The following is a 27,925-nucleotide window of genomic DNA, read 5'->3' on the forward strand; positions in this document are numbered from 1 at the left end:
TGAATTTAAAAGTTGGTTTAAAATAAAACTGTCGATCCAAGTTGACCGACCAAAACATGAACAAGATATGACCAAACAAAACATAAAATTGACACTAATCAAGCTGTTCGGCTCTACCCATAATCAACCAAAGTGACACATTGCCACAAATTGGCGAAACCTCATTTTCCTAAAATTAAACAGTAAACACTAGACCCGACATTAAAATCATTGTTCGGAAGTGACAAACACTGTACTCACTATTATCTTAAAACAACTCATTGAAAAACTGCAAGAACTTTTCCTGATGTCGCGACCCTACAACAAGTTTGACAGAGCCGTCATGGCGGAAATGAGGTAAGATCAAGAAGTTTCTATCATCAGTGAACCCTGTGGGAGGGCCGGCATAAATTTCGTTCCCCCAACCAAAGTCAAGGCCTTGAGCGAGGAGGTTCAACGAGCATGTAACCCACATATCCGAGCTGTTTTTCGCGGTCCCAATCATGTCGCCTCGGTCCTCAAGGAACTGGTGATTACTAAGACTTTGCTCCTTTCCGAAGAAGTCAATGGTATCCCTGATGTACTCATTTGTCAATTGTTGAACCGCTTGCCGTACTTTACTACAAGCGTAGTTTAGTGGCTTTGATATAAGCTCTCGGGCTTCGCTACACGCTTTCATTGGAAGAATAACATTCCCAAAGTAGCTGCGTAATACAGATATGCGATGTTATTATGAGCTAACATTTAGTCCTTCTAATCTTAATCCTAAGTTAACTTTCTTTAATACTCCCTCCATTATTTTATATATGTCATTCTCACATTTCGAGACAGTCACTTCTCTCTTCAATATCTCTCAAAATATATGAGCTAATAATATGAAATGTATACTCTTATAAAAGCAAATTTCATGACGAATCTAACGATATGATTTTTATAATTTTTTATAGAGTATTTTTTCGCAAAAATCAAAGTTAAAGGCTTACCTCGTAAAACAAAACGTCATATATAAAATAATGGAGGGAGTACTAGGTAGTATTTCGCGCTTTGCGCGGCCTGTTTTAATATTTTAGGATTTTAATTGAAGAAAAATTATATAATTCATATATGACCTTCAATATTTTCTCTTATAAATAATTTTTTTTCAAATTTAATATTTTTAGGTTTAACTTCAATCTTTTAAAATAAAGGGTAATTTGATAACTTATACCTTGAATAACTCACTTTTTCAAATCTTATACCTAAGATAATTTTCTTTAAAATCTTATAGCTAAAATAACATTTTCTTCTAAACTTGATACCAAATCTTAAAAAAATCTTTAAATTAACGATTTTGCCTTTACTAATTTGATGGTTTTTAGTGGTGGTAATCGTGGATGTGTGTGTTAATAGGTGAGACAAAGGATGATAATGTTTAATTAGTAAGGGAAAGATTGTCAACTCAAGGCTTTTTTTCAGATTTGGTATCAAGTTTGGAAGTAAATGTTATTTTAGGTATAAGATTTTAAAGAAAGTTATCTTAGGTATAAGATTTGAAAAAGTGACTTATTTAAGGTATAAGTTATCAAATTACCCTAAAATAAATGATACGTGCATTTTATATAGTCTTTTTAGCCTATTTTATGCACGTATTTCTATGCTTTTATCGTAGTTTTATGCTACGAAATGCCCCGAATATGCTACTTTGTTGTATTTTGTCTTATTTGCAGGAATGAGCCATAAAGTAGCGAAATCAAGCCATTTACCGCTCGTTTTGCATGCATTTGGAGAAAGAGTAGATTTGGAGCGGGAATTATAGCTGTCTTGGGATGCGTGAAGGTGTTTCGGGAGCTAAAAGGACAAGTCAAAGTCAAATTAACGAGAATTGTAGCTGCTAAAGTCAATTATCACTCGATCAAGTGCTATTCTAGTCGATCGAGTGGCTTTAGGTTGAATAATCAGTCGATCGAGCTCTAGCCTAAGTCGATCGACCAGTTTCTTTATGCCCTTACTCGATCGAACAGTTTCCTTAGTCGATCGAAATGCTTTCTTCTGTTTGAGTTTGCTCGATCGACCACTATTCCTCTCGATCGAGTGTACTTTGCTACGGGTTGGGCTTTTTAGTCTAATTTTTAGTCATTAGGTTTAATCCTACCCCTAATTTCTTATAAATAGGAGTTAGGATGTCATTTGTATCCATCTCTTCTTATCCGGAGACACTCTAATTCTCCCTTTTCTTTCCCTTGCTACGTTATTTGTTACTTTGTTCTCTATCTTGGGATCATTAATCCGGTATTAATTCTTCCTCTTATTTCTTCTCTTATTTTCTTCTTTAATTATTGTCATGTTTATTGTTATTTCTTTATCTCTCGTTTCTCCTTTTATCATGAGTAGCTAATTTCCCCTAGTATGTTAGGATTAGGGAAGCCGTGGTAGCAATGCTTTAATCGTATTAAAAGATTAGACTGCGATAGGAATTGTACTAGGCAATTTAATTGTTATCCGGTCGAATGTATGCATGCAGGAGACCCATAATCCTAGTTAACCCCGACCTAGATCGAAAGATTGGAAGGGAAGACTTGCTTAATTACAATAGGGTATTGCAGTGAGGGCGAAAGTTAAGCTGTTTACACTCTAGGGCGGTTTAAGGACCGAAAGGTGACGACCATAGCTCTTCTTATCAATAGTCTAATCGCCTTAATATTCCCGATATAATAGATCGATAAATTGCCACGGTGGACCGACTCTTAGCATACTTCTTTCTTTTCTTGTTAATTCTTTTCCTTTGCTTTAATTTCTAGTTTAGTTGAATCAATTCAAAACCCCCTGTGACACTTTGTGGACCGAATTAAACAGATAGATAGCAACTTAGCCTCCCTGTGGAGATCGACCCTACTTACCGCCGACACATTAGCGAGTAACTTAGGTATTTTATTTTTGGTGTAGAAACGACCGCATCAAATTTTGGCGCCGTTGGCGGGGAGGCAATCTATTTATTTATTTGTTTAATTTTATCTTTTTTAGCCTCGGGGATTTTTCCCTGAGGCCGTTTTAATCTTTTGTTTAGTCTTTGTTTTGATAGGCCTTACAGGTACTACCTAGACAGTTCTAGGTGAAAGACGGTCAAAGGGAAGGCTTGAGTACCTTTGACCCATCACCGATGTCCCATTATATGGAACAAAAAGCAGCGGGTGATCTACTTCGGGAGATGTGGTCTGCTTGAGCACAATGCACTGTAGTTGTGCCGCCACATCCACCCTATCAATGGCCGCCGCAACAAGATCCTCCTGATATACAAGAAAAAGAGATTGCGGAGCTGAAATCCTTACTGCAGACACTTGCATCTCAATTGCAAGATCGTGACCAAGAGAGGCAAGATCATGATAGACGCACTTCTTCGCGACTTGGAAAGCTCGAAACTGACATTGCTCAGTTGGCAGTTGAGATACAAGAAGAAGAGGTTGCAGAACTGAGGTCTTTAATGGAGATACTTGCATCTCAAATACAGAATTATGATCGAGTGAGGCAAGAGAGTGATAGACGTGCGGATGCTCAAATCATTGAGTCAAGTCTAAAATTGCTCGATTAGCAAAGTGAGATGGAAGAAGAAGAGGTATACCTTCGAGAGTGGGTTCTCCCCGAGAAAACCGTGTTACCCAATGCGGAGCATGACCTCTATGACTCGGATGACGAGTTTCTATCATATTTCACTGCCCCACACGAGGATTTACACAGATAGGGAGGAATCACTCGATCGAGTGACAATTATTGGTCGATCGAGTGATTTTCCAGAAGAACTTGCTCGATCGAGTGATACCACTGCTCGATCGAGTGGGATTCAGGAGGGAGTTGGTCGATCGAGTGACTATTCTGCTCGATCGAGTGAAATGCGGGAAGAGATTGGTCGATCGAGTAGTTATTCTGCTCGATCGACTGAAATGGCCATTGGGAGCTTTGGTTCGTCATTTTGGTTTGATATGGATGACGATTCTGACGATGATTACGGTGAACCTCCCCTATTCACAGCCGAGTCGGATACACTTGAAGCTGCGATCTACGGGGCAGATTCCACTGAGGAGGTTGATGAAGAAGCAGCTGAGACGGTAATTACTCCTAGCACGGAAGAGGTAATGAATTCTTTTATCTATGATTCCGACATTAAGAGTGATCAACCTGAGGTAGTAACCGGTAATTTCATTATTATTTGTAAATTGCCTCGTCTTATTCATGCTTCCTTTTTCAAAGCTATACCCCCTCATATGTGGAAGCATACATTAGCAAATTCTCACCGTACATGTCATCTCAAAACTATTAATCTGAATCGGGACCCCCACATATTGACGATTGCTCCCGCGCTCCTTTATTTTGTGGATAAATTTAGGAGCGCCCATAGAAATTTGTCAGACTTAAACGGTTGTTTAATTTTATTTCCTATTTCTGTATTCCACTTTTGTGCTACTTATGCTTTTGTGTAGCACATGCGCAGCTATTTGACAAAGTTCTTTGCGCGCTTTGAGCTGTTTTGATTGTGACTAATTAGAGAGGCTCGAAGAAAAAGAAGGTCGATTTGGGACTGATGAAGCTAGCGCTACCGGGAGGCAACCCGGCGATTTATTTCTGCATTTATATTTCCCTTAAGTTGTAATAAATGGTTTTATACCATAGACTATCTCAGTATGCTTGTCTTGTTAGTTTGCGGGCTGTTCTTATTGCGTTTTGCAGGAAATACGATGAGAAGTACTCGATCGAGTGCTTTCTGTACTCGATCGAGCACTTGTGCTGCCAAATCCTCTCGATCGAGCTAGTATCTACTCGATCGAGTACCTGCAAAGAAAGAAAACCACTCGATCGACCTAGCTTCTTTTCGATCGAGCTGTTCTTGGACGCCCACTCACTCGATCGACCACTGTTGGACGGATATCGAGTGTTATTGACTGGATTAGCTTCCGAGACGGTTTTCCGGGCCCTTAGCAACCTCCCATTTCATGGTCGGTTTGGGGAGGTCCCCTTATTCGCGCATTTTGTGAGTTTTCCGCTTTTACTCTCTTTCTCCTTCAGTTTGCATTTCCTTTCCATGTTTTGGTACAATGAGGGCATTGTACGGTTTGGTTTGGGGAGGTTATGCATCCATATCTGTGTCTGCATATTGTTTTTATTGCATTTCAGTTATCACGTTTAATTTATGTTTGCATTGTTGTTTATTCTTGTTAAAAATTCAAAATTCAATAAAAATTTGAAAAATTGTTGAAAATTTCAAAAAACAATTTCACGTTTATTTTTAGCATATAGGTTGAGTCGGAACGGTAGATTTCAATGATGAAATTGCACTATATCTGTCTTTTTGCTTAAGCCTTGCAATAAACTGTTATCTTTTAGCTTTGTCTTTTGCATGTCTACGAGTTAATGTTTAATTTAGTTGAACGAATAGACTTGACCTGAAATTTTGGCAACCTACTTATAATTTCTAAGATTTAGAGCCTTATAAACTGGTGTCATTTATGACCAGTTTCATGTAGGATTGTGAGTAGTTACTCCTTGCATAACATGTATCATTAATTTGCACATATATGAAATTCAATTGCTTTTTACCGTCGTACATTCGGGTTAGTGGTTGGTGTCACATGCAGGGAGGTGCTTACAATTTCCCTTTCTTTCATTTTTACCCATTTAACTCCACATTAGCCAAATTTGCCAGTTGACCTTTAGCTACATCCAAATTTAGCCTGCCTTGTCAAGCTAGTTTAGATTGTTGTTTTGCGGTATATATTTCATTGTATCAAATGTTGGCGCATATTCTGTTGATTCGGAGTTGGTATTTTATGAAGGGAAGGAGGATGATGAAAAAAAAAAACGTGAAAAAGAAAGAAAAAAGAATCGAAAAAAAAAGAAAGAAAGAAAAATGATGTGAAAAGAAGAAACCAAAAAAAAAAAATAGAAATAGAAAAAAGAAAAAAAAAGATGTTGTCTGGTTGACGGTTTCTGCTCCTATGTTCTATCTTACATCATTTGAGGAGTATGTTCAGTTTGGTTTGGTGAGATTTTATGCCAATTGAAGGGCATGTGCTTAGATTCATAATTGAGTTGAGAATTGGATGTTGTCATATGGTTCTGTTTAGGTACTAGCTTGATCACCTATACCTCCACATTCCCATAATTGTTTTGCCTTTTCTTACCCATTGCCTCACTTTACCATATTTTTGTAAGCCCTCGGCTGTGACGGGACCTTGTTTGGTTGGAATGTGTGTACGGTAGTTAGAATTGTCCGTCATATTAGTTGCATGCATGTTTATGTGGGTCGTAGTTTAGGTGAGCGACTATATTTCTTTCTCTCTCTTACATATTTATGCTTGCCCTTTGCTTCATGAGAGAAAGAGTGACCCGTGAGAGTCCATCATTAAAGGTCTTGCAAGGTCGACGGTTCAGCTTTATTTATAAACATCTTACAACTCGTTTGCATTTGACTGTTTAGCTATAAGTTTTAGTTTGCTTGCATTAAATTGGCTTAAGCGGGCATTTGTAGCTAGCTCTGAGTTATTTTTTCCGTTCCATTAGTGTATAGTTTTGAGTTTACTCGGGGACGAGTAAAGGTTTGGTTTGGGGAGATTTGATACGTGCATTTTATATAGTCTTTTTAGCCTATTTTATGCACGTATTTCTATGCTTTTATCGTAGTTTTATGCTACGAAATGCCCCGAATATGCTACTTTGTTGTATTTTGTCTTATTTGCAGGAATGAGCCATAAAGTAGCGAAATCAAGCCATTTACCGCTCGTTTTGCATGCATTTGGAGAAAGAGTAGATTTGGAGCGGGAATTATAGCTGTCTTGGGATGCGTGAAGGTGTTTCGGGAGCTAAAAGGACAAGTCAAAGTCAAATTAACGAGAATTGTAGCTGCTAAAGTCAATTATCACTCGATCAAGTGCTATTCTAGTCGATCGAGTGGCTTTAGGTTGAATAATCAGTCGATCGAGCTCTAGCCTAAGTCGATCGACCAGTTTCTTTATGCCCTTACTCGATCGAACAGTTTCCTTAGTCGATCGAGCTGTTTCCTGGCTGAGTTTGCTCGATCGACCACTATTCCTCTCGATCGAGTGTACTTTGCTACGGGTTGGGCTTTTTAGTCTAATTTTCCGTCATTAGGTTTAATCCTACCCCTAATTTCTTATAAATAGGAGTTAGGATGTCATTTGTATCCATCTCTTCTTATCCGGAGACACTCTAATTCTCCCTTTTCTTTCCCTTGCTACGTTACACTGTTACTTTGTTCTCTATGCCGGATCATTAATCCGGTATTAATTCTTCCTCTTATTTCTTCTCTTATTTTCTTCTTTAATTATTGTCATGTTTATTGTTATTTCTTTATCTCTCGTTTCTCCTTTTATCATGAGTAGCTAATTTCCCCTAGTATGTTAGGATTAGGGAAGCCGTGGTAGCAATGCTTTAACTGTATTAAACAGATTAGACCTGCGATAGGAATTGTACTAGGCAATTTAATTGTTATCTGGTCGAATGTATGCATGCAGGAGACCCATAATCCTAGTTAACCCCGACCTAGATCGAAAGATTGGAAGGGAAGACTTGCTTAATTACAATAGGGTATTGCAGTGAGGGCGAAAGTTAAGCTGTTTACACTCTAGGGCGGTTTAAGGACCGAAAGGTGACGACCATAGCTCTTCTTATCAATAGTCTAATCGCCTTAATATTCCGATATAATAGATCGATAGCGCCACGGTGGACCGACTCTTAGCATACTTCTTTCTTTTACTGTTAATTCTTTTCCTTTGCTTTAATTTCTAGTTTAGTTGAATCAATTCAAAACCCCCTGTGACACTTTGACAGACCGAATTAAACAGATAGATAGCAACTTAGACTCCCTGTGGAGATCGACCCTACTTACCGCTGACTTCTGTTAGCAGTAACTTAGGTATTTTATTTTTGGTGTAGAAACGACCGCATCAATAAAATACAAAAGAGTTTTAATTAAAACTAATAAGTGATAATTAATTATGCATGATCAACGTTTTATAAATAAATTATCATATCAATCAAAATAAAATTTATTTGAATAATTCAACAATCAACAATAATTTCTCAAATTATATCATTTCACGATACTTTATGTCTCAAATCAATTAATATTTATTCAAAATGATGTGAACATAATTTTATGTAATTTTTAATTTTTTATGTATAACATGTGACGTTTATCTATCAAACATATAGAGTTCAAACTCAATTTATTCAAATGTTTTGATTGTGTTTTGCATGTGATATGTGTCAAACATATCTATGAGAAATTTGCACCTTTTATTTTTTAAAACAATTATATATAATAATGTTTAAGAGTTTATTACCTGTAAATATAATAGGTTGAACTATCTCAAATATTATTTTTTGACGTTTAACTTCAAAGTATTTAAATGATAACATATAAAATATTTAACTAAAAGTAATACGGAGTATTTGGTTAGTCATAATCAATACTTTATAATTTGACTTATTCATATTTAATTAAAGATATTAAAAAAAATGTAACGTATTTTCTACGTTTTCATGTCATTTATAATACTATATTACTTAATAATCATTACTTTTGTTTTGATTATTCAAATGCACTCGCGATCACTATGTACATACACATTCGTACACATACTCGTTATCCATATGTATTCAATTTGTCTAATATAATTTTTTCATTCTCAGACTAAAAAAACTTATCTCTTAGTAGTTTTTTTAAAGTTGTGTTTTTAATATATACAATGTCTCTTCCAAATATATTTTTCATAATGGATTTATTAGTCTAAGTTTTATAACTTTCTCAAAATGTTTTTTTTACGTAAATGTAAAACATTGCGAGACACTCACTTTAACCATTTCTAAATATCAAAATAAATATTTCAATAAATATAATGAAAATTATACTCAATTGAAAGCATTTTTCACAATGAACGTAATTATTTACATTTTAGAATTTTTATCAAAATAACTTTTTAGTAAATTTAGAATCAAATCACCGTAATTATTTAATAAAATTTTATAATAAAATTTATTAAACTATAATTAATATTTTACTGAGATTTATACAACATTTAATATGATTGTAATTAATTTCAGCTGTAATTAATATGTATATTTAAGGCTGAGTTGACACGTGGCGCATCCACAACGTTTCAACCCAGTTATATATATATATAAGATACCTAGCTGTAAGAGAGTATACAACAAATCAACAACCAAGTATTTATGTTCTCCCCTTTTTTTAATCGTATAACATTGTCCCATTTCAAATTCACGAGGTAAAATTATTATAATTTTATCGTAAATAATCCTAAATAAAGCAAAAGAGAAATGAAGATGAGTTAGGCCTTGTTTGGCAAACAACAAAAGCAAATTCATTATAGCGGATGAGCAGGATTCAATTAACAAATTTTAGTAGCATGTTTGACTATCAAATTAAATTAGCAAAATTAAGAAAGGGAAATAAAAATGTGTTAATAAGAGAATGATTTTTTTTTTAGAAATAACATAAAAAGTACGATTAACAAATGATTGGCAAGCCGGATGAAAAAATATTATTTTTCTTTTTCTTTTTGAAATAACATAAACAGTATTCCGTACATTATTAGTATTTAAATTATTCTAATTATTTTACACTCAAAAGAAATATTCGGTTGATGTAAACCCTAAATATATTTGTGTAATTACCCCCTTATCACCCAATCCGGCCACATGTATCATCAACCGATGAGAGATTGATGGATAACAGATAATAATTTTTTGGATGATGAATTAGTTGGATGAAAATTTAAAATAACGACAAAGGTTAATCCGAATCTGAACACGATCCTAAACCATCATTATTCACAATTGTGTCTATTTTCTCAAGTTAAAATCAATGTTTTTTACAGAACACAAAAGAAAATTTGAGGACTTTGAATTGGAGGTGTACATGGTATGAAGTTCCTCCGAAATATAATCTTTTCTATATTTTATGTTACTATGTTATAACTATACTAGGTTTGGTGTCCGGCTTCGCCCGAGCTACCTCTTTTTATCGTGAAATTTTCTTTTCATTGAAATAAACTATATTGGAGTTATCTAACTCACACGTTTACTATTAGTAATATACTCCCTCTAAGTTCCTATTATCTTCCCCCTTTCTTTTGGGCACAAAAAATAAGAAAGGGGAAGAAAGAATGGAAAGAATTAATATAATAGTGTAAGTTGTAAAGTTTATAGGAAAGAGAAAATAATAAAGAATGAAAAATGAATAAAGTAGTGTAAATTGTTGATTTTTTATGAGAGAAAAATAATAAAGAATGAATAAAACTTACCAAAAAGTGAAAGAGGGAAGATAATCAAACTAATGTGAAAAAGGAAAGAGGGAAGATATAAGGAAATTGGAGGGAGTTTTTCTCTATAGCATATCTTTGTTAATATCATTACGTTCACTACTCCCGTGTTTACTATTGTTTCTTTTACTAATTCCTCTATTTTTTCTGTTAAATTCATTATTCCCGTTAATTTTATCCGGCCTATATTTAAATAAATAAAATATTTCATTGAGTTGATTGGTTATTTAATTGTTCATACTTTTTCTCATTGTTACCACTGTTACTTTCACTACATTCGTTGTTACATTCACTACTCATACTATCATTATTATAACTGTCACTACTCCCACATTAATACCGTTAATTTTATTAATCTCGTTGCTGCTACTATTACTTTTACTACATTTAATTTAATTTATAATTCTATGATGATACTAATTAATTCCATAAACGGGGCATGTTAATTTTATGAAAAATTACAATAGTATTGTGTTTTCTAATATTAATTACTTTTATTTAATGTAATTTCCATAAGTATTCTTTATCAAGGTATCTTTATATTATACTTTTAACCAAAACTTTATAATATTTACATTGAGATCCCTTTATCAGGTCCATCACACGATGATATCGATTTAAAACTATATAGTATAATTAATTTGTATAAATTTCTTTAATTACATTGAAGTCTTTTGGTTTCTGGAATTAATATATAGTATTGAATGATATATGGGTTAATTAATCTCTTCACACTCCTATAAAATCAACTTTTCTAAACTTGCACCCTTATGATTTTTTTTTTTATATATATTTTACACCTAAAAGCATCTGATCAAAATTTGCCCCCTTAATCTGATTCCAGTGAAAAAATGGAATATTCCATCAAATTTCAAAATTTTCTTCTAAAATGTATAAATTGTGACGAAAATGCCCTTACCTTTCTTTCTTTCTTCCTTCTATCTCACCTTCTATTTCCTTCTCTCTTGTATCTATTTACTTCTTTTTACTACCTTCTTTATCTTTTATTCTATAATCTATCTATAATGATATATTAGTCATCTTGAACCTCTAACAATATGAATAATTCTATCTTCTATCTATAATGACATAGATAGTCATCTTGAACCTCTAACAATATGAATGACTTCTCATTGAATTCAACTAAGACACTTCTTTTGTATTTATTTTCAACTTCAGCCAGAAAAAGATGATTAATTAGAATGAAAAATAAAAAGATAATAGGGATTTTACTAATGAGTTTCTACAGGTATGAATCAAAGGAAGAGAAACCCTTTTCTTCATTGCCCCGATTAAGTACAGCTTCCTCAGTAATTCATAGCTTACTAGCCTGCACGTCTATCACATATTATAGACTTGATTATGACTAATTTGTTTACCTCGTTGACCAAAAGATGATTAACTAATAAATTAAAGTTGTGGGTTTCCACATTTCATTTAGACAATCAGTCATGCATAATTAAGAACATGACAGGAAGACATGAATGTAATGAAACCATGGATTCCTTCAGTGAATGATTATGATTTCGAACTTATAACCTGTTGGCATTAAGTACAAGGTCGGTAAAATCTTAATGTGAAAGAATGACTTTGGCATTTCTTGTTTTAAGGAAGTTGTCTGACAAAGCTTATGAATTGGTTTGCAATCCAATGATACACAGGAGCATGCATAGTGTTTGCATTGAATTTGTGGTATAAATATGTATGTACGCATGTTTGGTTTGTCAAGTTTGGTGGCTCAAGCTTGATGTAAGGTATTATAAATACCTGATGCACTTCATATGTTTTGGCAGAGGGAAGGAAACAAAGAGAGCTTACAATGAAATTGTAAGTGCCTCTTTGGTATTATACTTCACTGGAATTGGGTGGAGTATAAGGCATGCCTTACGGTATTGGGAAGGTACTCACACAAATAACAAGGGGTTGTGATTCGGGTAACGGTTCAACCGAGTTTGAGTGTGTGAGGCAGTATAACGGGTCTTCTCTTACAATAATTTAGAGGGTTACTCTAGGGGTATAATTGGTGGTCATTTCCAATTATACTGGAGGGTCTAGAGGGTACTAGTTTGTATTCCTAGATTATTGTCGGGTCCAAATTCGGTGTGTAATTTGGTATCGGTTACGTTGTACTGGCACTATCTTTATAGTGGCACTATTTTATAGTGGATTCAGTCTTTTCGGCTGGTGGGTTTTACCTCCGTCTTGGAGGGTTTCGCCCTGGGTATTGACCCTAAATCTTGTCTCAACTTATTATTAGCTTGCGGTTTATTTTACTTTTACATTATATATCGTTCGGTGCTTCCATTGCGTGTGAGAGATTTGAGCTAATTTCCCAACAAGTGGTATCAGGGCCACTTCGGCTCGGTCCGAGTGGTCTTGTGGTTTGATCGGTAGGGATGTCAAATATGGGGTCTCAGTTTGGAGTACCAAAATTTGATGGTAAAAGTAGTTTCACCCTCTGGCAGAGGAGGATGAAGGATCTCCTGGTACATCTTGGCTTGGCTAGAACCTTGAAAGGAGATGAAGGCAAGCCGGAAAAGTTGAGTGATGCCGACTGGGAGGAGGTGTGTACTAAGTGTGCTAGTACCATCAGGTTGTGCATCTCGGATTCCGTCATCAACTGTGTTCTTCACGATGACTCTCCATCTACGGTATGGGAAAAATTGGAAAAACTTTACATGGCGAAAAGCTTGACCAATAAGTTGTTGCTAAAGCGACGATTATATCGGTTGCGGATGGACGAGGCGGAAAATCTCATTGGACATGTCAATTTGTTCAATAGACTGTTGGATGAGTTGAAGAAGATCGATGTTAAGGTTGAGGAGGAGGATAAAGCGTTGTTACGCCTCAACTCTCTCTCGGATACATACGAGACGTATGTGGATACGATTCTGTGCGGAAAGGATACCATAACCATGGAGGAAGCACATGCGGCATTGTTGTCCTTTGATGCGAAGAAGAAGGACAAGGTTGGAATGCGAAGTGACATCTCAGTGATGGTTGCTCGGGATGGGAGAGGACGATCGTCTAACAGGGATTATGGATCGAAGCATGGCAGGTCTCGATCCAGGAACACTTCTCGGAATGATGGAGTAAAGTGTTACAAGTGTGGTGACATTGGGCACATAAGGCAGAACTGTTCTAGGAAAGATGTATTGGAATATGTGTCCTCCGACAATAATGCAATCACAACTGTCGATCATGATGATCACATGTTTAAATCTCATTTTAAGAATACATGTGGGATGTTATATTTTACAGTCAACTGGTCCACACATATCGGTAATGATTGGCTGACTAGAGTTTAACTTTACTGTCGTGCGACGGTGGTGATCAGTTGATCCCCTTAGGTCATACCGATAGGGTGACGCTCTTAATTGATTATTTAATTAATCGTATGCCGATACGAGTTAATTAAATTGCTTAAAATTGACGGATGATTTTGTAAGTAAAGTTAACGTGTCTTATTGTACTTCGATTAAATTAGATACGGTCTAAGTAATCGAATTGTTTTATTACTTGGATAAAATTATTGTTTAAGAAACTATTGAAATTGAAATTGAATGAATAATTTATTATAAATACAAGACGTTGTAATTTATAATTTGATAAACCGTTTTGGTACAAGTAATTACGAATTACTAGTCGATTTTGTATATGACATATTTTATGAGTATGTTGATTTTTAATATGTTAAAAATAAATTACAATTTCACATGTCAAGTAACATTTTACATTTGTCACAATTGACAAATGACAAAATAAAATGGAGTACCCATTTTATTTAAGTGTGCTGAAAAAAAGGGAGGGAGTATTAGGTTTATATTGTGTTTTTATTTTTAAGTGGAAAACCCAATGATCAAACCCTACTTGTAGCCTTGCATGCCTATTTTTCTTGGATAGAAAAACAAGCTCATGCATTGGCTCCTACTCCCTCCTCCAACCGGTTTTTCCAAGTGAAAAGATAGAGTTTTCCTCTATCATTTTATTCACTACTTCATCATATTTTTCTAGTGTAAGAAAATGAGATTACTCTCTACTTTTGTGAAAATTCTAGAGAAACAAAAGCTCACAAATTCCTCTCCTCTTAACCGAAATAGAGGAGAACAAAATAAATATTTTGGGTCAATTTTAAGCTAGATTAATAATATTACTAGTTCATTATATTATTAATTATTAAGAGTAACACCTTGGGTATATGCTTTTGAGAGAGGTTCTAATTTGAACCTTGTTCATCCATTATAAGGAAAGCTCAAGAACTAACAAGAACGATATCTTGTTGGTGCCCAAATGGCCGAAAATTAGATGGTGAGAAATAGATTTTTCCATCTCTTTTATTAAAGTTTGCATGCATAAGATCTTGTCTTTATTTAATGACTAAATAAATTATCTCATATATGAATATGTAAATTAATGAGATTAATAATTCTAACAAGCATATCATGAGCCTTGGGTTGTTTGCATGCAAATCGGTTTATAGTTTTTCCGAGTTATATGATTAACATACAAAACTAAGTAGTTTGGATTTGTGAAGATAAACCTTAAAATAACTTTGCATGTTAAAAGTTTCTGGTCCTAAGTGATTTTTAGGACATTTTGGTTTATTTATGGATTTTATTGTTCATTTTATATAATATTGGCATTAAAATGTGATTTTTATGATAAAAATGTCATTTTTGGACGAAAATTAGCTAAACTTCGAATTTTTCAGTGGTTTTGGATATGTTTTCACATATATTATCTACTGATGGCCTGTAAATTTTCATGTTAAAATGAGTTGTTTTGCTCGAAATATGGAATTTTCAAGTTAAAATCGTATTTAAATGGGTAAATAGGTTAATATGAGTTATATTTCGAATATGGTCATGGACATTTAGTGTGTTGTCAAATGTAATTTTACAAGATGTGTGTAAAATATTTGGCTAGAATGAAGTCTTTATGCATGATTTATGAATTTTTGATGAAAAATCACATATATAGTGACTATAACTAGTAATAATGCTAAAACATACTTCATGACTAAAGGAAAAATGTCACATATTTCATTTTATCATATATTTCAGATCTAAAACTGAAAAGTTGATAAAAATAATTTTTCACATATTTTTATGGTCATAATTGTTAAAATCGATAAACCGCAACATTGCTTTTCTCGATAAATTTTCGAAATTTTTAACCTAAGTTTTGAACATTATGAGTGTCATGGTATTTTTCCAGAATGTCCATGAGTTTAAATTTCAAATTTTGAAATTATTTAAAATTTTTATGACTCAATTTGAGGTTTATAGAATAAATTTTGTATTTTTGAGTCCATTTATGAACAATATTAAGAAATCAAGTTTACCTATTGTCAAATGTTAGTGGAGACTAATTTTGAGTCCTAAGATGGTTAGGGAAATTAACTTGTACATAAATATGAATTTATGTAATTATTGTGATTTTAATAAGTTAAATCACGCAAATCCGTAAAAACCGATAAATATACGATATTGGCTCTTAAAAGCGATTTAGCATAAAATTTGGCATGATTCATACATATTATAATGCTGTATTTTATTTATGATTGTCATATTTTAATTTTATGTAATTTTTGAATTATGTAATTTTACTTAGTATGGCCTTAGTTTTAATTGGTATTACCCGAAATGTATGGGAATATCGATTCGGTTGTAATTATTGTGATCTCGTATCACCGTTTTGTAATTTAATAGATTTATTTTTATTTTATTAGAAATGTATAATAGGAAATTATGTAATTCATTTTGTAATTTAATTATTCCGGAGTTCCTTGAAGACGGTGTCATTCGAGAAGGCGATCCATCAAAGAAAGTGTCGCCTTGAAGTGTGTGCCAAGACCGAAGTTCAAGGGACCAAAGGAGTTGGTTTCCGAATTTGTAATAGTTTATTAAATTTACCATTTTTAGGAAGGCCATACTAGGATTTTATTTTTATGCTTTGCATTTTATTTATATGTTGCATGCATCGCTAAATCGCCATAACTAAACATGTATTTTTTAAATCGAGTTTATCGACCGTGTCAATTATAATTATCGTAGTTCACCGCTTTAGTTCACTTAAAACGTTATAGATAATAAATTGACATGACCTCTCGCTAAATAAACAATTGAGACTTAGTCTTACCAAAAATTAGAAACCATGAAAACCTATTTCGTGAGGGAGTGCGCTCGGCCTTACCGGGGTACAAACCTTGCTACGTAGGGGAAGTGGGTGATAAATGTCTACCCACCAAATTTATAAAGATAAGGGTTGTATTCGGCTTTACCGATGCCCAAGTTGATGTAAATTTGGATCATGGACACATTTATTCGAAATTTGGGTTGAACTCAACGAAAGTATTCTCGACGGTTGCCGGATGTGTTTCGGGCTAAAGATAAATATTAATGTAATTTTATCGACCAAGAGTTCTAAAAGTAGAATCCATTAAAGAGTTAATCCACCGAGTTATATTGATGAGGGTTGTATTCTGCTTTACCGATGCCCAAGTTAATAAGAATTTGGATCTTGGAATCATTTATCATAGTTGGGTAGAGGTCACTATGTAAATGCTTTACTTGTTATTTACAAGTATTAATAAAACGATAAATGTTAAGTTTTCCACTATTCCGTTATCATATTGTTCTATTTCTTTACCACAATTCATATACGATATCGTTTCGATTTTTGATTCAAATCTCCATTAAAACATCGTAACTAAAGACAAATATGAATTTGCTTATAAAACCTCATATTATCCATTGTAAGGATCTCTTGTGAAGAGTATAGATAAAAATTATTCGTGATCAAAAGGGTTTTTGATTCTTGACTAACACATCTACTTACAATGAATTGTTTCTCATATGCTTAATCGAGTTAAGTACTTTGAAACGTTACATCATTTTGGTAACTAGATTTGTTGGAAATCAAAATTGACCAAAATACCGCAACCACTTTAATGAAAGTTTTAAAACTAAACAATCGAATGAAGAGTAGTCTTCATGAATTTCAATTTTGCTTCTCTTAGCAAAGACTCATTGAAATGAGTGGGAGCATTCTCTTAAACCGTTAAGAAAAAGACAAATTTCAAAGAACTAAAATTAGAATGGAATTGATACAAGGTAATGTTAAAAGTAAAGTTATTGAGAATAACGATACTAAACCTATCAATCCCGACCGATAAAGTTTCCATTATCTTAATTGTTGGATGCTAGAAAGGAAACTACCCCAAATTATTGAAAAATCAACAAGTTAGTTGTGGGACATCTAATGGGACCTTCTTCTTTAAATGTTTATTTGATTAAGATAAATTTTTCTATTACTACTTCGTCAATATTAGAAACCAGTGGAGGTTTTCATCATGGTATTCGATACATAAGATGATTATAATATGACGACTAGCATCAAATAATGTTGAGAGATAGAGTCATTGTGTAGTCAATCTAGTTTAGGGTTTATAATTATACCTTAATTATGACTATTAAGTGAATAAACTCTAAATAAGAATATAATTTTGTTAAGATACAAAAGAGGTTTCACTTTTGTGACCTTATACACCACGATTTGATGTATGGCTAGCCCATTATCAAAGTGATTATATTCTAAACCAAACTAGAACGATATATCATGAAGATGATGCAAGACTCAAATTGGTAACCCAAGATTAAACCTTAGATTCTGGAATGATGAACGCAAAGAGTTATCGAGTACTCTTGAAACCATTAGATCTTATGGTATATGCGTATCTTGTATTCAAAGCAAGATGTTTCGTGCCTTTTGGTTGAAAAGGAGATCGAGGTTGTAAATCATTGATCCAAAATAGGTTGATCATTTTATTTTACCAACGATTTAAGTTGACGCTAATGTGTTCACTTAATAAGGTAAATAGATAAATCTTTGAAGAAGTTCAAAGAGTTAAAAGAATCACGATTTATTCGTGATGGGATTATCAAAGTAAAGACTTTGATATAAGCCAAAGATAATGTGATATAGTATCACATATTAATCTCTCTTAGCACGCATTATGGGATAATGTGTGGTTGGATAAAGAAATCAAACGCTATTCGATATGGTTTGGACTTCAATCAAGTTACTTTGAGTTACTTGATCCTTTCGGCGATTTTATCATTTTGTCTAAATTATTTTTCCACTAAATCTAAAACGAATCATATGAGATATGAAATGGTAGGGTACCATGTTTGTAAGCTTTCAAAAGAAACAAATGCTCATTTTCCCTTACTATTATCACGAGTACAACGAGTTTGTGGCTCGTGAAGCTGTCTTTCTAGAATACACGTTTATTTCTAGAAGATAGAGTGGGAGAAATTACTCAAGAGCCACAAAGAATGTTATGTCGCAAGAAACTGGTCTTTCTTGGCTACATGAGACATTTTGTAGAGCCACAAAGAATGTTATGTCGCAAGAAACTGGTCTTTCTTGGCTACATGAGACGTTTTGTGTAAGATGTTGTTTCTTCAAAACCTAGGAGGTTAAAGTCATCACTTGTTGAAGATGATGAATTAGTGTTACTTTTAGAAAGTAAAGAGCTTGCAACTTACAAAGAAATTGTTTGACTCAAGTTGATTACTTCTTGAAAGTAATGAACATATGACTTACATGAGAGTGTTTAAGTCACAACTCAATACAAGGTTTAGAGCCATGAAAATACGAAATAAAAGGCTTGATTAGTGACAAAGGGTTTTGCACTAATAAAGAGAGACTTCGAGGCTTGATTGGTAGCAAAGGGTTTTGCACTAGTTGAGAAGCTTAAGTCTAAGGGTTGTATTTCATTATGAGATATATATAGCGAGTGAATCTAAAACCCACTTCTTCAATTAGAAGGAATGTATTCAATACATGTCTTGAGTTTTGTAGATTCTTGCCATCCTAAGATAATGTGCAACTTAAGAGAGGGTTTTAAGTAGGACATCAATGAGTTGGAATCAACATTTTGATCGTATGATAAAACGTTTCTCAATAGGTTGAGAAGTTATGTTTATACATGAAGTTTAGTGGGAGTTACAAAAAATTTACTAGTCTTATATGTGGATGACATATTGATCATTGCGAATGATTTAAGACTTTGGAGAAATATAGTAAATCTTTAATATCCGGATTTATGGAGATAAATCTACATGATATTAATGTCAAATAAGGAGTCTTATGTTGATAAGATTCATGACTAGTTCAATCGAGTTGAACATATTTGATTGATTCCATTTGCTTCCGCTGCCGATTCAATTAAATGAGTAATTATGTACAACACTTCATATACTTTGAGTATGATGAATTGTTTCAAAATCGAATTTAAGTAATAGTTACCAAGTAGCCATATAGATTATTCTTAAGTGCTTGAGGAAGCATTAAGGATGCAAAGTTAAGTGTTTTGATGCAATTCACTATTTTGTGTAAGGGTGTTACATGAATGACATTTGAGATTGCGAAAGGTTTCAGACAAAACCGTATTCAAAACACGTGAAGATGGTTAAGGAACCATTGTGGCTATGTTATTTAAGAAATAGATTTGCTAGAATCGTTCTAGGCAATAAAGAACAATGAGAGATATTTACAACGGAAATTGAGTACACTTGCAATCATGAGATGTGCAAGAGGATGGATCCCGCACACTGTGAAAACAGTGAGAGCTATTCTAAGGCTAGAGATCTTATGTCTAGATTAGATCTAGACACGTACTCAGAAAGTTTTGTAATGCAAATGTATACATTACAAAGGAAAATGAGTATGTAGTAAGGTTGAGTAAGGTACAAGAAGTTGATCAAACCTACTAACCAAAGCCTTCTCATGGGCTTAACATGATGAGTCATGTCACATGTCATTTCAAATTGCATTGAGATGAACAACTACATATAAGATGAAAATGGATTTTAAGAATATGAAGTAGTAATCAGGTATGGACTATTCATATGTGATAATCACATTTGTCGTTCGATTTTTTAAATCTGAAAACTCCTTTTATACTTTGTTACATCCAAACGGGTTGTAGAGACAATGTTGAACCCCGTTAAAGTGAACCCGGATTAACATGGTATTCGCCCATAGTCACTTATATGAGGTGATGTCTCGAAGTGACTAGAGTGTGATGCGATTGATGGCAAGTTCAAGTGCCATAGAGTCATGTGAGATGAGTAGTCGATCACATAGGCAGACTGTTAGGAACACTTGGTCGGGCCTTAGGACCGCTTATAGAGTTCTGGCAAATTTATATAGCCTTGTCATGGCGAGAGCTACTATAGTATTCTAATGAGTCGATTCTTTTGACTAAAGACTGTTCGCCTAAGGTGACACAGTTTCAGATTAACTTTGATTTATGTTACTACGACCTTCGTAAATGGGGTCAAATGGGCATATTTTGGGTTATGATGGTTGTGGCTAGTCGAAGGGAATAAGTGCGATAGGAATTGTCCACCCCTTGTCAAGGTTATAACAATATCTCAGGGCCACTCGAGGAGTAATGAACTGGAAATGCGTGGCCATGCTCGGAAGGTATCTATGGTAGATGATTCCGGTCAATCAGTTATTTTCCAGATCGAGGAAACCACTCTCGATATGATCACTTGCAAGTACGACTTGAAAGACACCTTGCATTGAGTGGGAGATAGTAATAGGACAAGAGAATTGGTGACGCACACTTGTCGAGGACAAGTGAGAGATTGTTGGAATATGTGTCCTCCGACAATAATGCGATCACAATTGTCGATCATGATGATCACATGTTTAAATCTCATTTTAAGAATACATGTGGGATGTAATATTTTACAGTCAACTGGTCCACATATATCGGTAATGATTGGCTGACTAGTGTTTGAGATTACTATTGTGCGACGGTGGTGATCAGTTGATCCCCTTAGGTCATACCTATAGGGTGACACTCTTAATTGATTATTTAATTAATCCTATGCCGATACGAGTTAATTAAATTGCTTAAAATTGATGGATGATTTTGTGAGTAAAGTTAACGTGTCTTATTGTAATTCGATTAAATTAGATACGGTCTAAGTAATCGAATTGTATTAATATTTGGATAAAATTATTTTTTACGAAACAATTGAAATTGAAATTGAATGAATAATTTATTATAAATACAAGACTTTGTAATTTATAATTTGATAAACCATTTTGGTACAAGTAATTACAAATTACTAGTCGATTTTGTATATGACATATTTTATGAGTATGTTGATTTTTAATATGTTAAAAATACATTACAATTTCACATGTCAAGTAAGATGTCACATTTCTCACAATTGACAAATGACAAAATAAAATAAAGTACCCATTTTATTTAAGTGTGCCCAAAAAAAGGGAGGGATAATAGGTTTATATTGTGTTTTTATTTTTAAGTGGAAAACACAATGATCAAACCCTACTTGTAGCCTTGCATGCCTATTTTTCTTGGGTAGAAAAACAAGCTCATGCATTGGCTCCTACTCCCTCCTCCAACCGGTTTTTCCAAGAGAAAAGATAGAGCTTTTCCTCTATCATTTTATTCACTACTTCATCATATTTTTCTAGTGTAAGAAAATGAGATTACTCTCTACTTTTCTGAAAATTCTAGAGAAACAAAAGCTCACAAATTCCTCTCCTCTTAACCGAAATAGAGGAGAACAAAATAAATATTTTGGGTCAATTCTAAGCTAGATTAATAATATTACTAGTTCATTATATTATTAATTATTAAGAGTAACACCTTGGGTATATGCTTTTGGGAGAGGTTCTAATTTGAACCTTGTTCATCCATTATAAGGAAAGCTCAAGAATTAACAAGAAGGAGATCTTGTTGGTGCCCAAATGGCCGAAAATTAGATGGTGAGAAATAGATTTTTCCATCTCTTTTATTAAAGTTTGCATGCATAAGATATTGTCTTTATTTTATGACTAAATAAATTATCTCATATATGAATATATAAATTAATGAGATTAATAATTCTAACAAGATGTGCCAGACAACAATGGCGACGCCAACTTGGCTGCCGGTGAAGGAAGTAGTAATTGTTTCCTTACCGAAGAGTGTGACTTACTTGCGGTCACGGATAAGTGCGATGTATCTTCCAAGGAAGAATGGGTGTGTTAGATTCTTGTTGTGTCAATCACGTTTGTACCCGGAAAGAGAGTTTTGATGAGCTCCAAGAAGGCGTGCCCAGGAAGTTGAAGTTGGCCAATAATTCAACAGTGGATGTCCTTGGTGTTGGGGTGGTGAAAATAAAAACTTCTAGTGGGGTGGTGCATACTTTGAACAAGGTAGCTTATGTTCCAAAGTTGCGGCGGAATCTAATCTCACTTAGTCAGTTGGACTCCCAAGGTTATGAGTCTAAAACTCATGGGGGAGTGGTGAAGGTGACTAAGGGTAGTATGTCCTCATGAAGGGGGATTTGCATCGTGGTTTGTACCGTCTGGCTGTGAAGACCTCAAAAGGTGACTGGGAACGGAAAAGACGTCGACGTGTTACGTTCGCGGTAGAGGTGACGAAGGTAAATTGTTTCCAGGTTGCAGACGGGGGCAAGGGAAAAATTCCTGTTGGTGAAAAGGTGGAGGGGTGGAGGTCCCTCTCCAGAGTCATTTGACGCGGTGACTCGGTTGCGGCGGTACACGGTGCATTGACCGTGGTTGTGAGTTAGGATGAGGACCGGATACTAACTCGGCCGGGTGTGCAGCTGGTACTTGAAATCGGTCAATGAGTAATTCCTCGGTGTCTACCTTGGACTAAAGGAGGAGAATTGTTGGAATTAAGTCCAAGGTCGGTAAAATCTTCATGTGAAAGAATGACTTTGGCATTCCTTGTTTTAAGGAAGTTGTCTGGCAAAGCTTATGAATTGGTTTGCAATTCAATGATACACAGGAGCATGCATAGTGCTTGCATTGAATTTGTGGTATAAACATGTATGTACGCATGTTAAGTTTGTCAAGTTTGGTGGCTCAAGCTTGATGTAAGGTATTATAAATACCTGGTGCATTTCATATGTTTTGGCAGAGGGAAGGAAATAAAGATAGCTTACATCGAAATTGTAAGTGCCTCTTTGGTATTATACTTCACTGGAATTGGGTGGAGTATAGGGCAGGCCTTACGGTATTGGTAAGGTACTCACACAAATAACAAGGGGTTGTGATTCGGGTAACGGTTCAACCGGGTTTGAGTGTGTGAGGCAGTATAATGGGTCTTCTCTTACAATAATTTAGAGGGTTACTCTAGGGGTATAATTGGTGGTGATTTCCAATTATACTGGAGGGTCTAGAGGGTACTAGTTTGTATTCCTAAGTTATTGTCGAGTCCAAATTCGGTGTGTAATTTGGTACCGGTTACGTTGTACTGGCACTATCTTTATAATGGTACTATTTTATAGTGGATTCAGTCTTTTCGGCTGGTGGGTTTTACTTCCGTCTTGGAGGGCTTTCCCCTGGGTATTGACCCTAAATCTTGTCTCAACTTATTATTAGCTTGCAGTTTATTTTACTTTTACGTTATATATCGATCGGTGCTTCCGTTGCGTGTGAGAGATTGGAGCTAATTTCCTAACTTAACCATAACATTGTTCACCCAATATTACATCCAAATCGTTCAAACATAAAATATTGAGAACAATTTGAATTATTTATTTTTTTGGAGAAAATATTGAAGAAAGGGAAGTGGAACAAATGAAGCGTTGATGAATGAGGATGATTGTAGTAACTACTGAGAAAGGGAATAGAGTATGAATATCTTATATATATATATAAAACTGGGTTGAAGCGCTGTGGATGCGCCACGTGTCAACCCAGCTTTGAATACATGTATTAATTACAGTTGAACATTAAATATAAACATAATAAATGATATATAAATCTCAGCAAAATATTAATTATAATTTAATAAATTTTATTATAAAATTAATTAAATAATTACGGTGATTTGATTCTAAATTTATTAAAAAATTATTTTGATAATAGATTCTGAAATGTAAATAATTACGTTCATTGCGAAAAATGTTTTAAATTGAGTATAATTTTCATTATATTTATTGGAATATTTTTATTTGTAGAGAAAATTAAAGTGAATGTCTCATAATATTTTATGTTTACGTAAAAAGACATTTTGAGAAAGTTATAAAACTTAAACCATCAAATCTCAAGAAAAATATATTTGGAAGAGTCATTGTATTTCTTAAAAACATAACTTAAAGAAAACTACTATGAGATAAGTTTTTATGTTGAAATGAAAAAAATTATATTGCGAGAAATTTAATACATATGAGATTTTGATAGGTTTAAATAGTATGATAACGAGTATGTATGTACCCAGTGATCACGAGTACATTTGAATAATCAAAACAAAAGTAATGTTAATTAAATAATATAGTTTTATAAACGACATGAAAAAGTAGAAAAAAAAACATTACATTTTTCTTTAATATCTTCTATTAAAATATGTATACGTCAAGTATAAATATTGATTACGTTATCTTTTAAATACTTTGAAGTTAAACCTTAAAAAATATTATTTGAGAAAGTTTAAGCTATTTTATTTACAGGTAAAATCTTAAACATCATTTATATATAGTTGTTGAAAAATACAAAAGGTGCAATTCTTATAGATATGTTTGGCATATAACACATGCAAGACTCAATCAAAACATTTGAATAAGTTGAGTTTGAACTCTACATATGTGATCATAAAGATCACACGTTATACATTAAAAATGAAAAATTACATAAATTATATTCACATCATTTTGAACAAATATTAATTGTTTTGGAACATAACGTATCGTGAAATGATATAATTTGAGAACTTAATGTTGATTGTTTCATTATTCGAATAAATTTTATTTTAATTAATATGATATTTGATCAGTCACAAAATAATTTATAAAACATTGATCATGCATACTTATTGATCACTTATTAGTTTTAATTAAAATTGTATGTATTTTATTTTAAAACATTGAAGTTAAACCTACAAAAATTAAATTTGAGAAAAATTAATATATTTTTATTTATAATAAAAATATTAAAGGTCATATATAAATTATTTTATTTTTATTCAATTATAATAATTAAATTTTAAAACAAGCCGCGCGAAACGCGTGATACTACCTAGTAAAATTAATAAGTGGGAGTAATATGGTAAATTTAACATGTTTTTCACCGGAATTACATTAAGGGTCCGTTTGGATTGAAGGAATTGGAGAGAAGGGGAGGGGAGGGAAAGGGAGGGATTTAATTTACTTTGTTTGGATAAAAAATATGGGAGAAAGGAAATGAAAGAGGAGAGAAATGAGAGGACTTATTTTCCCTCCTATAGGACAAACTATAATCTTTTCAATGGTGGCAAGATTTGGAAAAAAAAAACATTATTTGGACCTTAATTATACCACTAGCATCCTTCAATCCTCCATCCATTCTTCATCTCCCTCCTTCCTCCCCTTCCATTTCCCTTCATAATTTTTGTTATCCAAACACCACATCCCATTTGCCCTCCCCTTCTCTCCCCTCCCCTCCCTTCACCTCCCCTCACTCCCCCTCCCCTCCCCTTCCCTCCTAAAATTGTATCCAAACGGACCCTAAATGCCAAAATTTGATAGAAATGTTTTACAAGGGTGTAAAATATTAAAAGAATTTACAAGACTGTAAATTTAGAAAATTGGTTTTATAAGAGTGTACAAAATAATTAACCCTAACTTTATACGTATTTACACAAAGTATTTGTGTTATTGATAAGCATATATATGTACGTATGAAAAGATGATGCACCTCGGGGGTAACGGTGGAATTAAACGGCTGCGTCCCTCAGCAATAATGTATAACGCCGTAATTTGATCGGCTTCCAATTCTCTGGCCGCAGTCATACATCGCCATACATAAGCCGCAATAACTTCAAACCGACTGTAAGGACGACTGAAGTTTTCCGCTATGTGATCCTGATTAGCCACCTTCTTTAGGCTCTCAATCTGATCTGCTGTCATTAGTACTAAGGTTGGTAAACTCGGTTCCACCGTCTCCTCTTGTGATTCATCGCCTGAACTAGTGTCCGCCATTTGAGCAAATGGAAGATTTCCAGCATCCACTTGATGGTCAACCGTAGTGGCGGTTGTATATTTCAGAGCGAGGCGGTCCATGAAAGGTGCAACCTCAAGTGACTCGCCTCGAGCGAAGCGGGCCCACTCTTTGATAAAATGAAACACACTTCTTCCATCCATAAGGACATGTGAGAATTGAAACCCGAGACAAATGCCACCGCAAGCGAACTGAGTGACTTGCACACAAAGCAACGGGAGGTCTTCGATTGGCGAATGCTCATTATCAATGTGAGGTAGTAAATCTTTGAACATTAATTTTGAACTGTCAACAAAATTGCCAAAGTCGCTGATTTTGTTGGTGGAATCGGCCTCTGTTAGTTCAGATCCCAGGGCACTGCAATTCAGTTGGAGACGACTACCTTCAATCCAGCTTAGCCGTCCCGCCAACGGGTAAAATGGAACCAAGACCCGGCTTAGGGAGTCTTTCAAGGTGCTGATCACTTTGTTGTGAGATGGATCAACCCAATCATCGTTAATAGGTCGATCGTAAAAGTATAAGACGGATGTATGACCAATAACTCCGACTTGATCTAATTCGGATAAGGGGAGTATGCCTTGCCATGTTGCCTCAGCAGGTACGACAACATGTCTTGACTTTATTGTCACGCCCATTTCTCCAAACTGTATATATTTTTCTTCTTTCTAGTTGCACTTTTAGATTTTAGCTTATTTTATCTTCTGCGTGAGCGCACGGTACAATACAATTCCTAACTTTACTACTTTATATACTGTACGGGACCAGAATCAATGTAAAAGTTATATAATCGAACATTTTATTATTTATGACTGTAATATCTTATCTATATAAATGCAAAAGACAATGCTCAACACAGGATGCGCCACGTCATTCACCCAATTTTTTTTTTTTTTTTTTTTTTTGGGAAATTCGGGTAATGTTAGGTCCCGTTTACGTGGAAAGAGTTTATTTCTTTAAATCGCCTCTGACAAACATGCGACAAATTATGTCATAGAAAATATTTTATGAAATAAATAGATAATCGGCAGAAGTAAAAGTAATTGCATATAAACGGAATGAATTAAAAATCGAAATAAATGAAAATAACTACATATAATCGGACTGAATTACATAGTTAACGAAATAAATAGATAATCGGCAGAAGTAAAATAAATTCCATATAAACGGAATGAATTACAAATCGAATAAATGAAAGTAATTACATATAATCGGACTGAACTACATAATTAATGAAATAAATAGATAAACGGCAGAAGTAAATGAAATTGCATATAAACGGAATGAATTACAAATCGGAATAAATGAAAGTAATTACATATAATCGGACTGAGTTACATAGTTACTAATAAAATTACATAATTACGTGAATAAATTACATTCACTTACGGGATTGAATAACAAATAATGTGAATACTTTACAGAAATTAATGAAATAATTCGTCTTTGCCTTTATGCTTGACGAATATAGGTGTTCATACCTCCAAGAAACTTGGTGATTACGGAAAATACGTAACAATCAATGTCAAATCCCCGAGATCCACTATTATGAAAATTTTCAATTTTTAGAATAATTTGCC

At 34.0% G+C, this 27,925-nt stretch overlaps 1 protein-coding gene across 1 annotated transcript; it reads right to left on the minus strand.

The window, feature by feature from the left end:
- On the minus strand, window positions 1–27,077 carry LOC141599487 (spermidine hydroxycinnamoyl transferase-like). Its single transcript, XM_074419511.1, has 2 exons — window positions 26,046–27,077; window positions 1–683 (listed from the first exon to the last, which is right to left on the minus strand). The coding sequence occupies exons 1-2, from the start codon at window positions 26,981–26,983 to the stop codon at window positions 248–250; spliced, it is 1,374 nt and encodes a 457-aa protein (XP_074275612.1). The 5' UTR covers window positions 26,984–27,077; the 3' UTR covers window positions 1–247.
- Between the last annotated feature and the right edge of the window lie 848 nt (window positions 27,078–27,925).

The sequence above is a fragment of the Silene latifolia genome, chromosome 9 (genome assembly GCF_048544455.1).
Source record: "Silene latifolia isolate original U9 population chromosome 9, ASM4854445v1, whole genome shotgun sequence".
NCBI classification, from domain to species: Eukaryota; Viridiplantae; Streptophyta; class Magnoliopsida; order Caryophyllales; family Caryophyllaceae; genus Silene; species Silene latifolia.